This window comes from Schistocerca nitens, chromosome 9, assembly GCF_023898315.1.
Source record: "Schistocerca nitens isolate TAMUIC-IGC-003100 chromosome 9, iqSchNite1.1, whole genome shotgun sequence".
Classification (NCBI taxonomy): Eukaryota; Metazoa; Arthropoda; class Insecta; order Orthoptera; family Acrididae; genus Schistocerca; species Schistocerca nitens.
The window spans coordinates 35,881,087-35,897,011 of record NC_064622.1 but is presented as its reverse complement, the minus strand read 5'-3'; the positions used below and the strand labels follow the sequence as shown (position 1 = coordinate 35,897,011).

The 15,925-nt window shown below is 41.6% G+C and overlaps 1 protein-coding gene across 1 annotated transcript in view; it reads left to right on the top strand.

Annotated features, from left to right (window-relative positions):
* Positions 1-15,925, top strand: part of LOC126203546 (laminin subunit alpha-5-like) — a 233,683-nt gene that overhangs the window by 11,758 nt on the left and 206,000 nt on the right. Inside the window, exon 2 of the mRNA XM_049937869.1 lies at positions 15,270-15,398. Coding sequence (XP_049793826.1) covers positions 15,270-15,398 — 129 coding nt within the window. The remainder of the gene's footprint in view (positions 1-15,269; positions 15,399-15,925) is intronic.

Here is a 15,925-nt window from a genome sequence, read left to right as displayed (position 1 = left end):
ATGTCCAAAGAATGAGATACGTTTCTTCCTGATCGTGCTCATGACATGTTCTATTTTCTTATACACTGTTTCATTTGATGCTATTCTCCAATGTCCATTTATTTTATACTGTTTATTTATACATGTCCTAATTATTCTTCTTTCTATTTTTAGTATTCTGTCAATTTCTGCTGTATTAGTTGTTTTGAAGATAGTTTCAGCTGCATACGTTATTTCTGGTTGTGTATCTGTCATAGTGTTTTAATTTTGCATCTATAGATAGGCTTTCTTTGTTGTGTGTAGTTTTAGTAATGTAATTTGCGTAGTTCAGTTTTTTTATTCTGTTCTGCCATGATGACTTCTTATTTAGATTGTATGTTATTGTTTCGCCTAAATATTTAAATTTATCAACAATTTTGATTTCCTGTTCTCCTATTGTAATTTTGTTTGCAAGTGGTGGGTCAGCTGGCATAATCTCCGTTTTTTCAAATGATATTCTAAGGCCTACTTTCTCTGCTATTTCTTGTAGTGATTTCACTTGTTGCCTGGCTTCTTGAACGGTGTTCGCTAGGAGAGTAAGATCATCAGCGAATCCCAAGCAGTTTAAGCTAATATCTTTTGCACTTCCAATTCTTATCCTCTTTGGATTGTCCTTGTACCATTCTCTCATTATGTATTCCAGTGCACAGTTGAACAGTAAAGGGGATAGGCAGTCACCTTGTCTGAAGCCTGTTTTTATGAGGAATGGTTCCGAAATTTCTCCTCTAAACTTTACTTTTGATTTGGTGTTGGTTAGAGTAAGTTGTATTATTTTAATTAATTTTGGAAGGAGTCCTAGATTTCTTAAAATTTTTAATACAGAAGGTCTGTGGAGACAGTCATATGCCTTCTTAAAATCTACAAATGTTATTGCCAGAGGTTTGTTCCGTTTCTTGTAGTATGCCATAATCAATTTTAAACTAATTATCTGCTCTACACAGCTTCTCCATAGCCTGAAACCTCCCTGATATTCCCCTAACTCCTGTTATAATTGCTCCTTGATTCTTTCATATAGGATCTTGGATAGAATTTTATATGTGCAATCTAGGAGAGAGATTCCTCTGTAGTTGTCTGGGTTGCTCTTATCTCCCTTTTTGTGTACTGGGTGGATGACAGCTGTGGTCCAATGTTCGGGGAATTGTTCTGTTACCCAAATTTTTGATAGAGCCATGTGGAAGGAGGGCTTGACTGTGTCACTTGCATATTTCCACATTTCAACAAAAACCTGATCTTCTCCACATGCCTTATAATTTTTTTGTTCTTTAAGAATTTTTTCTACTTCTTGGAAAGTTGGAGGGTCTAGTTTGTTAGGTTTGGTTTTTATTGGGGGATTTATGTTGATTTGTAAGGTTTCTTTGGGTTCCTCGCAATTCAGAAGTTTGTTAAATGCTTTTGCCATGATTTCTGCATTTTCCTTGTTACTGTGTGTCTTTCTTCCATCTTCATCTTTCAGTATTAGTGTAGGGGCCTCATACTGTTAAGCTTCTCTACTAAGTTATCACTGACTGGAATTTCAATGTCTGCTGCAATTGGCTCGTGAGATCCTTATGCTGGCATACCTAGCTAAGTTTCATAGAAGAAAGTGAGAAGAACAAGTTTCATCGAGACAGCGCAGAAAGCATTTCTTGTTGAGACGTCTTACAGCTGCAGACGGAAGTGTATCTGACTTAGAGCAGGTCACACGGGTCAGCTGAAATTATCAGCCGCTCCTGCAGCACATCTTTTGAGTGATAAGCATGGCCTCCCGTTTTATCCACCACAATGAGGCGTACGTGAAGTCAATTAATTTATGTCAAGGTTTCTGTTTGCTGATCTAATTTTTACAGCCAGCTAGTTACACCCACTACGTGCTTAGGCAAGAGTACTTGTGACTGTATAAACTTTGATGCTGCCGTTTGTAACTCGTTAACCTTTTCCACAATCAATGGCCATATTCGTGACATTGTTTTATATTTATTTTATGCATCCACTCAGCTGTGCCACGGTTATAGTTCATGTTTGCAGATCCTTGTCCGCTTATTAACTGTTTGTATTCTTGATTCAGTGAACAAAGCACTTCATTCCTTTGGCAATAAACCACATTGTTACAGTGGCCATTAGTTTACTTTTGTAATTTGATGGATCCTGTTATTAATATGTCCGTGTGTGTTGCGGTACCTATACTTTCATGTTTGACTGCGTCACCTCTAGCAATTTTCATTTACAAAGCCGTTATCCATTACGTGACAATTTTTCCCTGTTATTCACATGATCTTATAGGGAATTTTCCATCTCTGTAGGTCAACAGGGACAGAATTTGTAACATCTGACTGGTATCCTTAACAGCTTATCCGACACCCCACAACAATATTGTTTGTGTGTACCACGTGGAATTACTCCATGGACATTCCAGTGTATACACAATAAATTAAGTTACCTTCAACCAAGACCGCATTATCGAAGTATTTTCACGCTACTGGCTATAGGCTTTTTTCGCACTATCATCCAACTGTTATGGCAGAATTGGGTGGCCAATAAAAACATGTGACAGTTAACTTGCTCACTTAGGCCTGTTGTGTCGAGATAACTTCACAGCTCGACTCAACTCAGACCTCGAGAGAGGAACTGTCTTTTAGATATAAGATCCTTGCCTTGCTAAATATTTAAGCGTTTTCTTCTTCGAGTTTCAGCAAACTCTCGGTTTTGAGAATAATTTGAGTGCACAACTTCTCCGAGGGCAGTAAAGTCAGGAACTTTGTTAAGAGTACATCAACAATTTACTGTTAACATTTTGACAGAGGAAGTGTCTTTATTCTGTGCGCGGTCTGATTTCACTCTTTTCGTGTTGACTGGTGAGCGTTCACCAGAGGAACGCAAACTTTTCCTTAGCCTAAAAAGCAAGCTTGATGAATTTCACCTAACCGATCATCAAAAATACTAATGCTGAAACAAATCGTCAACGAAAAACAGAGTAGTAATTACCAACGTGGCGAGCAATCGATTAAGAACCTTCGAAAATGTACAAAATTTGTGGGCTTAATGCAATCTGTGTTCTGAAAATATAAGAAAAAGTATGTAGTGAGTTTCCCATTCAGAAAAAAATGGATGTAACTTGTTTCTAAGGAGATTGTATTATGTTTTGTATCAGCTCGAGAAAGCATCTATCAGCACATATCGAAAACTGACAGCAGCAGGATTATGGCCAAAGGAGAATGTGGTTTACTATTCGATGAAACTTTTGGTCATTATAAAAGTGAATTTAAAAATGTTGGTAAGTCGCATAAGTAATACAGACCCAGATGGTATTGAATCCTTTATTCTGCTCATGACGCAGTTTGAGGATAGCCCATCATCAGATGACCTGGAAACGTATGGCAAAGACAAGTGCAAATAGTGATTTGATACAATACAGCCTTACCATTGAAATGAGGTTACATAAATCACAAATGAAATTAACTGTGCAGTTTTGAAGAACGTGAGTACATACCTTCTAAGATCGCTATGTGCATTGACAAGGCCGTTGAATAATACCTGTAGAAATACTAAGGAAGTATATGCTGTCGTACACCAGAAGTAGACCTAACCAGCAGCTCATTAACGTTAAGATGTTAAGGCACCGCTAATGGAACCATAATGTAAACTCTTACCACTAGAGGGCAGCACTTCTGATGACATGTTAAACAGAAATTTTTCAATAGAAAACTAATTAGAATAATTCTTCCATTTTCACCAGAGTAGTTGTGCTAGATAGTCTGCAGTAGACACAGTGCAAAAGTGCAAGTTTCATAAAATACACATACTGTTGCATGTCATCTTTACGATTGTAATATGGCTTAAGAAAGCCAGTTCCGCTAGTAAAATTACAAGTGGGCATTACAAAACTGTGTTAGTGAAAACGAAATAATTGATTTAATTAATTTAGTTTTATTGAAAAATAATTATTTTAATTAATTTTGTAGTGGATGTGATGTACTCTACTGAAATTACGAAGTAATCATACTGAATGTGGTTCTATATGACGTTGTTGTAGAAGGGATGTTTTGTACTATTGCATTGTTTTTACAGTGGATTTTCTTGCACATTAGCGCTGATTGAGCTTCTGTTATTTCATATTAACGTTTCTATTTTACACGTCATCAGAAGTGCTGCCCTGTAGTGTCACGAGTTTACTTTATGGGTCCGTTAGTGGTGACTTGTCACTGTAACGGTAATCAGCTGCTGTTTAGGTCTACTTCTGGTATACGGCAGCACTTGTTTGCCTGTCATTTGTACAGACGTTATTGAACGTCCATGTCATTGCACATCATGATCTCAGAAGCTTTGTACTTATGTTTTACAAAGCTGTGCACAACTGGTTGCATTTCAGGTTTATATAACCTCATTTCTTTGGTAAAGCTGTACTGCATTACTTGCACTTGTCTTTATTGTTACCAGAGCATCTGATGATGGGCTATCCCCGAAACGCTTAATGAGCACACCAAAGGATTCAGTACATTTGGATTTGTATTACTAACGCGACTCATAAGCATTTTTAAATTCAATTTCATAGGTACTGTTTTACGGTCGCACATCTCCACCAGGACTCGAGATCCGATTTACAGCATTCGTTCATGTTTGTCAGGATCTCACAACTTTCAAAGAGAATATGAAGTGAATGGGTTCAAGGGGGCTATACCCAGTGGACAGCAGGATCTCATTGGTCTCATAGGACTAGAGCCTGAGGGGAAAGATATTGCCCTTTGGACGTGCTGGATAGCACCCTGAGGTCATCCACCCAGAGTCAGGAAAAGAGCTTTTTGGGAGCAAGACATCCATACGGACAATGCGGGGACGACTTGAGCATGAGGGATCGTCATCAAGGTGCAGTTGATGTCACTTCCCTTGATGCATCAGCAGAGATAGAGGCACGCGAACAGTGGCGAGCCCAATGACAACACAGGACGCTGCAGTAGCACCACATCCTCTTTCCAGACGAGTACCAGACCTGCATACAGACTCATGATCGAAGTACTTACGTGTGGAGCCTCAGAGAAGACCGTACGTTGTCAGATTGAACCTGTCATCGTCATAGTGGCCTAGTACCTACTGTGGTCGTATTGGTAGTCATTGGGTAGACAACACTATCACCTCTGGTAAGCATAGCCGATATTATGGACAGTAGGCGTTACATTCACGACTTTCTAACGGTGAGGGCTGGGCCCTATAATCAAGAACTCCCTAACGTTCACTGTAAACAAAATTATGAACTATAGCATGTTGCCCATAGTGACCTGGACCAGCATGTTCTCCAGATATCTCTGCCACTGCAAACATGGCGATGCGTTACAGAGGTATGCTACGCCACCACACGCTGCTTACCAAAATCGATAAACTCTTGGATAGAGAAGAAATTGCATGGATTGATGTACGCGTTTCTATCATCCAATCGCAGTTCAACTCGGTGCCCTCGCGAGTTAGATCTGCTGCCGCTGCCCGAGGTGGCTAATTTTCACAACATGTACACTCCTAAGTGTCCTGCACTTTCTGTGATGTACTCTTCGTGTTACAGTATGTAGGAATGATTAGATAAATTTCGTTATTTTCTACCTCTCCTGTAGATGTACCATTCCCTAAAGCTTCGTTAGCCCACACTGAGGAATCCCCTTACAAAGGATGGTTAAAAAAGAGCGCCGGTTTTGAAACGGCTGGTAAACTTTTGTTTGTCGGTTGGTGACATCGTTTGGATTCGGTTCTGTTTCCACGAACATTCCAGTTGTTGACTCAGTTTGAATTTCTCATATTCGGTGCCTAACCATGGAGCAGTCCATTTGTAGGCAACGTGTGCTGATCGTGGAAACGTTTTACCAGAATGGAGAAAGTTATGCAGCAACTATCAGGCGACTTCTCGGGATTCTAGTGCGTAATGCACCAAATGAATCAAAAGTTTGCAGACTTATTTAAGTTCTTTGAGACGGGTTCAGCAGTAAACCTTAAAAATTCTTGGTGTCGTCGTTCTGGCCAAAGTGAGCAGAAATTGCAGTGGTTCGTGACAGTGTGGCTGTTAGTTTATCATTCATTAGGAACCTGGGTGTACTCAACGACTGTTTTATGATTTTTAAATGATATAACACAGCAACTGGTCGTCCTTTTCCTGCAGGTTTCGTTCGGCAAATCTAGATTTCGGCTAGTACCTAGTAATTATCAGTGCACCATTTCATAGTACCAAAGCTTCTTCTACTACGTCAGTCCTCAGTTGATCGGGCTTCTGTCACAGTTATTTCAAGAGTACAAATTTGGTACTCTTGAAAGAACTGTGACATAAGCCCGATCAACAGGACACTGGCGTACTGAAACATGCGCTGATACTATGAAATGGTGCATTGATAATGGGTAGGTACTAGCCGAAATCTAGATTTGCCGAACGAAACCTGCAAGAAAAGGACGACTGATTGCTGTAATCTATCATTTGAAAGTGTGGATGTTAGACCAGTGAAATCAATTCGTCACCGTTCCTTCAGTACGGAGAACTCTCCTGTATGATCTCCGTTACTACGCCTATAAAATTCTGTTTATTCAGCAACTGAAAGCGACGGATCACCAGAAGAGACGACAGTTTGTTGACTGGGTTGTGAGAGGATGACAGGGGGATGATAGCAAAGCAAACAAAATCATCCTCAGTGATGAAGCACACTTCCATTTAAGTGGTTTTGTAAATAAGGAGAACTGCCGTATCTGACGGTCAGAAAATCGTTGCATGGACCCAGAAATGGAAACACATACACAACGAGTGACAGTTTGGTGCGGCCTTTGCTCGGGTGGCGTCATCGGCACATATCTTTTTGAAGCTGAGGCAGGACAAGCTGTGACAGTCAATAGGGACCAATTCCGTACGATGATAAGGGAGTTTTTGCGGCCTTATTTGGACGGAATGGGCACTGAAGAGTTGTGGCTTCAGCAAGATGGCGCCGCCTGCCATCTTTCGCGTGAAACACTTGAATTGCTCCATGAGCAGTTCACGGATTCCCTCTTTTTGCACAATGCTGGTCATCGATGGCTAACAAGGTCATGCGACTTATGTCCTTGGGACTTTATTTTCTGGGTTCACCGTAAGTGAAAGGTGTATCCCAATAAACCCCGAAACATCCATGACTTGAAGGAGGGAATTAAACGAGTTGTCAGCGAAGTGAATGTGGAAACTTGTCGTCTAGTGACAGTGAGTTTCATGGACAGAGTTCTTGCATGCTACAGCAGTACACGAGATCATATGTCTCATGTTGAAACCTGCGACAAGTTTTCGTTTCTGTGCATCTACCAGGATTCTTGGTTGCACGGTACTGAGTGATGTGAAAACAGCTGTATGAACATCCCTTTTACCAGACATGGTGTAATAGACTGTCCGTGCCGGTTCTTAATGTCATCGACCAGGTACGTGGAAAAATGCTTTCAGTACCAAAAGCACTGTCCAGTTCTACTGGTTACATATCGTTCTCGCTGTTGACAGCACTACTTACTTTGTCTCGTAATCTCGCAGTATCCCTAACATCGGTTTGGTTCAAATGGCTCTGAGCACTATGGAACTTAACATCTGAGGTCATCGGTCTCCTAGAACTTCGAACTACTTAATCCTAACTAACCTAAAGACATCACACACATCCATGCACAAGGCAGGGTTCGATACTGCGACCGGAGCAGCAGCGCGGATCCGGACTGAAGCGCCTAGAACCGCTCGGCCACAACGGCCGGCTAACACTGGTTTGCTGCAGAGTCCTTGAACACATTCTCAGTTCGAATATAGTAAACTTTTTTGACACCGAGAAGCTTATGTCCGGGAATCAGATCGGTTTTAGCAAGTATCGGTCGTGTAAAACTTTGTTTGCTCTACCTTCATATGACATATTGCGAACTATGGATGAAGGGCAACTGCCAGATTCCATATTTCTAGATTTCCGGAAAGCATTTGACACTGTGTGCCACTGCAATCTGTTAATGAAGGTACGAGCATATGGGAAGACTTCTTAAGTAACAGAACCCAGTATGTTATCCTCGGGGGCGAGGGTTCATCAGAGGTAAAGGTATCGTCAGGAGTGCCACAGAGAGGTGTAATAGGACAACTGCTGGTTTATACACTCCTGGAAATTGAAATAAGAACACCGTGAATTCATTGTCCCAGGAAGGGGAAACTTTATTGACACATTCCTGGGGTCAGATACATCACATGATCACACTGACAGAACCACAGGCACATAGACACAGGCAACAGAGCATGCACAATGTCGGCACTAGTACAGTGTATATCCGCCTTTCGCAGCAATGCAGGCTGCTATTCTCCCATGGAGACGATCGTAGAGATGCTGGATGTAGTCCTGTGGAACGGCTTGCCATGCCATTTCCACCTGGCGCCTCAGTTGGACCAGCGTTCGTGCTGGACGTGCAGACCGCGTGAGACGACGCTTCATCCAGTCCCAAACATGCTCAATGGGGGACAGATCCGGAGATCTTGCTGGCCAGGGTAGTTGACTTACACCTTCTAGAGCACGTTGGGTGGCACGGGATACATGCGGACGTGCATTGTCCTGTTGGAACAGCAATTTCCCTTGCCGGTCTAGGAATGGTAGAACGATGGGTTCGATGACGGTTTGGATGTACCGTGCACTATTCAGTGTCCCCTCGACGATCACCAGTGGTGTACGGCCAGTGTAGGAGATCGCTCCCCACACCATGATGCCGGGTGTTGGCCCTGTGTGCCTCGGTCGTATGCAGTCCTGATTGTGGCGCTCACCTGCACGGCGCCAAACACGCAGACGACCATCATTGGCACCAAGGCAGAAGCGACTCTCATCGCTGAAGACGACACGTCTCCATTCGTCCCTCCATTCACGCCTGTCGCGACACCACTGGAGGCGGGCTGCACGATGTCGGGGCGTGAGCGGAAGACGGCCTAACGGTGTGCGGGACCGTAGCCCAGCTTCATGGAGACGGTTGCGAATGGTCCTCGCCGATACCCCAGGAGCAACAGTGTCCCTAATTTGCTGGGAAGTGGCGGTGCGGTCCCCTACGGCACTGCGTAGGATCCTACGGTCTTGGCGTGCATCCGTGCGTCGCTGCGGTCCGGTCCCAGGTCGACGGGCACGTGCACCTTCCGCCGACCACTGGCGACAACATCGATGTACTGTGGAGACCTCACGCCCCACGTGTTGAGCAATTCGGCGGTACGTCCACCCGGCCTCCCGCATGCCCACTATACGCCCTCGCTCAAAGTCCGTCAACTGCACATACGGTTCACGTCCACGCTGTCGCGGCATGCTACCAGTGTTAAAGACTGCGATGGAGCTCCGTATGCGACGGCAAACTGGCTGACACTGACGGCGGCGGTGCACAAATGCTGCGCAGCTAGCGCCATTCGACGGCCAACACCGCGGTTCCTGGTGTGTCCGCTGTGCCGTGCGTGTGATCATTGCTTGTACAGCCCTCTCGCAGTGTCCGGAGCAAGTATGGTGGGTCTGACACACCGGTGTCAATGTGTTCTTGTTTCCATTTCCAGGAGTGTATATACATAAATGATGTGGCGGACTGGGTGGACTGCAATCGCAAGTTGTTTGCCGATGATACTGTGGCGTACATGAAGGTGTCGAATCTGGAGAACATGACTTAGATAAAATATATAGTCGGTTTGACGAATGGCACCTGACTCTAAATGTAAGTTAATGCGGATGGGCAGGAAAAACAAACCCATAATGTTCGGATACAGCACACCGTCACGTCGTTTAAATATATGCGCGTAACGTTGCAAAGCGATATGAAACGGAACGAGCATGTCAGGAGTTTGGTAACGAAGGCGAATGGTCGACTTCGGTTTATTGGAAGAATTCTAGGAAAGTGTGATTAATCTGTAAATGGCGCTATTTCTGAGTACTGCTAGAGTGTTTGGGATCAGTACCAAGTCGGTTTAACCCTTTCGTGAGCCGTGGGAATCATGCTTCCCACTACAATGAACTCGCTCCTAGTCCCGTGGGGTTCACAGTTCCCACCTCTGTACGGTGCTACCACCTAGTGAACAGTGTAGGGTACTACTTCCAATCGGAAGTGGCCGCCGTTTTTGCTGTACCTTCGCGCAGAGGCACTGTATAGCTGAGTGTTGCTATGTAGAGGAGCCTTTCAGTGCTGTTTGCGTGACATTTTGTGATTTTTTCCTCAAAGCTATAGTATAAGGTAAATACATTTGATTTACCCACATTTATGAAGGAGCACGTAAATTTGGAACGAGGAGAATTCCAGTTTGAAACAAAAGGAGCCATTTCTGCAGTAAAATGGATGGATAACCGTCCAGTCATTTTCCTGTCCTCAATTCATGGCCCATGAGAAAAAGCCACAGTGAAAAGGAAAAACATGGATGGTACTAGTACAGAGATTTCTTGTCCTGAAGTTGTGGCAGAATACAACAAAATAATGGGTGGTGTCGATAAGTTTCATCAATCACGAGAAAGGTATGCTATTGGCAGACGTTCTGTAAAATGGTGGTACAGAATATTTTATTTCCTGGTGGATGTTGCTGCAGTGAACAGTTTTATCCTGTGGAAAATAAGTAAAAGAGAAAGTGGACAGCATGATCAGCTCACATACAGGATCCATCTAGCCAGACAATTGATCTGTGGCTTCTCGTCCCAAAAAAGGCGTCGACAAACACCCGTCTTTCTGGCAAAAAGGGGTAAAGTACCTGAAGATTTTCGTCATGTGGCTGTAGGGGAGCATCGACCCATTTTAGGAGAAACCTACTGGACGTGCCGCCATTGTAGAACCAAAGCTGCGGAAAAGAGCACTCGCTGTGTTTGTACATATTGTCAAATACCACTTTGCATAGACCCATGTTTCAGAAAATTTCATGGCAAGTAATTGTGAACAATCATTGTAACAAGAGAAGTAAATTTATCAAATAAATATGACATATATTGAAAAAGTTGTTTTTGTTAATTAACTCCAAGGAAGGGCAGTGGGAAGAATGCTTCTCACCTTGTTGTGTGACCTCACTTTCACAGTTGGAGCAAATTTGATATTCTGTATGATAAATATACCTATCAGTTAACTACTATCTGATCTCCATTCATTAAAAGAAACTGCTCAATAATTTTTCCCACGAAAGGGTTAAAGGAATACATCGAAGCGACTCAGAGGTGGGCTGCTAGATTTGTCATCGGTAGGTTCAAAGAACACACAAATGTTACGGAGATGCTTCGGGAACACAAATGGGAATCTCTGACGGGGAGGCCACGTTCTTTTCGTGAAATGCTATTGAGAAAATTGAGGACTGGCATTTGAAGCTGATTGTAGAAGGATTCTGCTGTCGCCAACTTATATTTAGCGCAAGGACCACGAAGATAAGATACAAGAAATTAGGACTCATACGGAGGCATATAGATAGTCGTTTTTCCCTCGCTCTATTTGCCAGCGAAACAAGAAAGGAAATGACTAGTAGTGGTACAGGGTAACCTTCGCCAGGCACTGTACGGTGTCTTGTCGAGTATGTAAGTAGACGTAGATATAGATTCAATTTTATGTAGACTCTTATATACTGCTTGCTGCGCACTACTCATAATATTGCTCACTCTCCTTTTGACAGTCCCGATTCGCTGTGAAATATTGCTAAGTTTTCTTCAAATTATTCTCTGTTGCACCCTGAACTGTTTATAATTTCTTAAACACACATATGCACACATTCGGTTCTGAACTGTGTGAATATCTTACTTTTATTCTGTACTGTAAACGATTATCCTGATTTGGGGAACAAAATGTAATCCACGTCCTGAAATGTCTCTCAGAAGTCACACTTCCTCGGCTGACATTGCGTTAACTGCGAGATTTAGAGTGCTTTACTTTTTAAGTAAGAATATTTATCATAGTCTACAATGAGTGATGCAATTGCATGAGGCAAACATTTTAATTTCCCATTTTCTGTCATATAACTTCTGTAGTGTACTCTATTTTAAAGAATACACGACAATAAGCCGCAGCAACCCGTCCACCTTTGCTGCACAATTAACAGACACCAACCACAAAATACCTACTAAATATGAATCACAATGTTACGTAAGTTTCAGAGAGGAAAACTCATGGACGCAATGGAGGAAATTGAAATTTATATCCATCTAGGAAACCAGCCAGCCAGAAATTTAAATGAGCAAAAAGACCTGAGAAATGGAAAATTCCTACAAAACTTTTTACCCAAAGCATTACAGCACCACAGAATGTAAAATTATCACTATATTCATTAATAAACATGACTGTGAAGCGAAAGATCACGCAACCACGAATCAGTTTTTACTCGATTCTCATAGTTGTCAGTGCTGTTTCATTAGAAAACTGTGGTCGATTTTATACGTAAGATCTTTGTTAACAACTACTCAAAAATGACGTGCTCCCACAATAACAGAACAAATATTTACAAGTTACTTTAAAGAAATTACATACGGTCATATTTGCACCAATGATGAACAGAAATTAAATATAACTGAGAACAAACGTATATGTAGGGTAATAGACAAACTCCTTTAAAATAATTACAAACTTTGTTGAGTTAAGTACGTTAAAACATCGACCTCATATATGAGAACTTTCCAACAACTGATCGAAAGTAACGTGCTCCTAAAATAGCGAAAAACCTTTCTAAGTTATTTTATGACCATTACATGCTGTCATAGGAACAAGGACGCACACGGAATCATCTATAAAGTAAGTTATAATGCACCTGTTTCATCTGCAGATATGACTTGTTCCTATGTCAAAATCACATGTGTCACTAACGTACCAAGTGTATAATGCTTCCGTTTTAGCTACTTGAAAATGACCGAAGGCTAAAATTGTACAATAGTACATGAAATTAAGAGACTGGCAGCTGACGGCAGCATGAAACCATTAAAAAAAAATTCATCGCAGCTACAGACACTATCCCATTGAAAACTATGGAAATAATGTTTTACGAACTTTGATATTCTTTTATGTGAAAGGTGATTGACTAATGGTTATTTTCCTTAATTAGTTTATACTGGTATGTCAGGAAGAGTTTACTCCGAAAAGTAAATAATTCTCTATCACTGACAGGCGCCATGGTTTATTACGTATCACAACTTCTCGTGTTGGATGCCTTCAGAGGTAGAAATTTTATATATCGGTATCGCACTTTCAGGCACTGTAGCACAACAAACGGAGAAAAAAGACGATCTCTTGGATAGATCTACAATGTGCTGTAGCATGGAAACTACATATTCGCGGAATAAACAGGTATACATACGAAGTCCACCAAATACGGCACCGTACCTTCGGAAACTGTGAAATCGAGATTGCAGTTTACGATGTGCTTTTGTTACACAACCTGGGCACAGGACACGTGATCTCCTCACCCAATCAGAACACAGAATGAGAGCACATTACACGTTATGTAATCATCCAACCGTATGATCACGTTTTCATTGTACAAACACAGAAACGACGAAACACGAATAAAGTAGATATTTGAATATAATGTACAAAATGTACACTACCAAACAAAGCGACGCTGTAACATACTAGTAAAGTTGAGGAAACTGAAAGCTCTGGTTTCCCCGAAGGGCACATAATAGTTGTTAGTCGTGCTTGCAACATTTTTCGAAAGAATTATTGCATTACAATTCGATTTTGTGGGTGAGGTTTGCCCGTTTCAACAAAAAGGTAAAGTAATATTTCTTTCTGGCTATGTGCTCGACGACATATGTACTCAACTAGGTAACCCACGAAATGTTTTGTCTTTCTGCCATATCGTGGGATGGCAGCTCTGACGTCCCGCCATATTCTGTCCATGTTCTATCTGTGAACGCCACGTTCTTTCGCATCTACGAAGTACAGACTATGTTTACTTTAAGGTTCAGAAAACTTTCAGCTCCGTGAGTGTTGTATGAACTGAAGCAGTCCCTAACGATCGTCATCCCAGGGAGGATCTTTTCTTTACTGTTCTGAACAACACTTCCTTGGTCCGAAATTCAATTGGCTAAAGGAGGCATTTTTAGACCTTCGCTGAATTGCACCGAACACCCAATTTCCGACGATTTGACAGTCTTTGTTGTGTTTTCCTTTTCGACATTTCACTTCGCCAACTGACAACCAGACTGTTGCATTCAAACCTAACCTAGATCTCTGGCTACGCTACAGATCAGTCTGTCGTCAGAGTCAGATTTTTTTTTATGCCAATTCAAACTGTGCTCTTATGTCACAGCCTAGAAACTCCATAAGAAATCGTGAGATATTCGGAAAATTCAGCCGAAAACAGCTAAACCACGCTTTTGGACATCGCGACCTATTCGTAGAATAACAGCGAAGTATTTGTATCAACAAAGCATATAAAATTCAGTGCTTCATTCCGAGCAATTTAACATTAAATCACTAAACCTTCCTAGAATTAACGATTGCAATTGGTAGCCATTCGTGGTTCGTTCCTAACAGTATGAGCAGTACAATTGTCAGTATAGGGTATAAAACGGTACATTTTGTAGTTATTTTCTATGTGAAGTAACACTGGAAACCTTACAACCGTAAGTAACTAGTGCCTAAACTATAAATTACGACTTCCTTTGCATAAAATGTGGAGTAGTAAAATTTATGATGACTTAGCAACAGTGTTAATGTTCTAGGATTAAGTTCTGTTGTTTCGTCCAGACCTACCACACCCTCGCAAATCGCGATATGGAAACTACGAGATATTCACATTAAAAGAGCCATAAATTTCTCTCAAACAAGAGTAGAAATGTCATTGCTTCATTCGTGTCAGTTTAAGAGGTCTTTCATCTCAGTCGAACAACATCTCTGATGAAAAGGAAAGCAGAACCAAAATCGTATATGAAGGCACAGCTCTTCTTATTTCTGTACTGCATGTATTTTTATTTGTGTGTACGCACGACGAAACGTCACGTTGTCGTTGGCTGAACAGATCACGTCTGCTATGCCCGCAGTAATTGGCTAACTAGATCATGTGTCCTGTGCTCAGATTGCGTAACAAAAACACACCGTATAGCGCAATCTCGATTTCACAGTTTCCGAAGCTATCTTGCCGCATCTGCTGGATTTCGTATTTATACTTGCTTATTCCGCAAATACGCAATTTCATTGCTACAGTGCATTAAAGATCTATCGAAGACACGTTCTTTTCTTGTCTGTTTGTTGTGCTACAATGCTTGAAAGTGCGATACCGATATATAAAAACCAAGACCAAAACACCTCTATACACTAAGGCATGATACTAGTTAAACACCTATGATTTTCTCTCTTTATAGGAAGAGGCACAGAGGAATTCTGTAAGCTGGGAACTACATTCCTGAGTGGCTGCAACACTTGTATATGTGGCGCTAATAACAAGCCTAGCTTCTGTTTCCCAAAGGCTTGCAACTACGAAATCCCCGTTGGTAAGTATGTAACTTGATTTCAATATGCTAGATGAAACAAATTTATGATTGTGATATAGCTGAATGGCATAAAATTTGTTAATCTTATGTACTGAAATCATATCTAACTCGTCGCAGCTTTAGTTGTTCAGTTGTTTTATGTTGCTACTTTTCTTACGTTAAGTAATATTAGCGGCACCCACATCTGCTACGTATTTATAACACTCTGTAAAGAAACTCACATGTAGATAGGAGTTCGAGTATTTCGTACGAAAAGGATACCTGCTCAGAAGAGTATTTCTGGTTAGGATGGCTTTGAAGGAAACCAATTAATAGTCACTCCCGATTCTTTAAGGAGTCATAACCCATTTATTAAATGTCCCACCTCCCGAAATATATGTCGTACAGATATGATTTTGCAGGTACATTCAGTGATATACGTGGTTACTGTCTGCAACTGTGGTGCGTATAGAGTCGATAGTAAGGAACTAAAAAATTAAAACGTCTTGCATGATGCTGGAGTTTGTCTGCATGAACAGCAAAAGTAT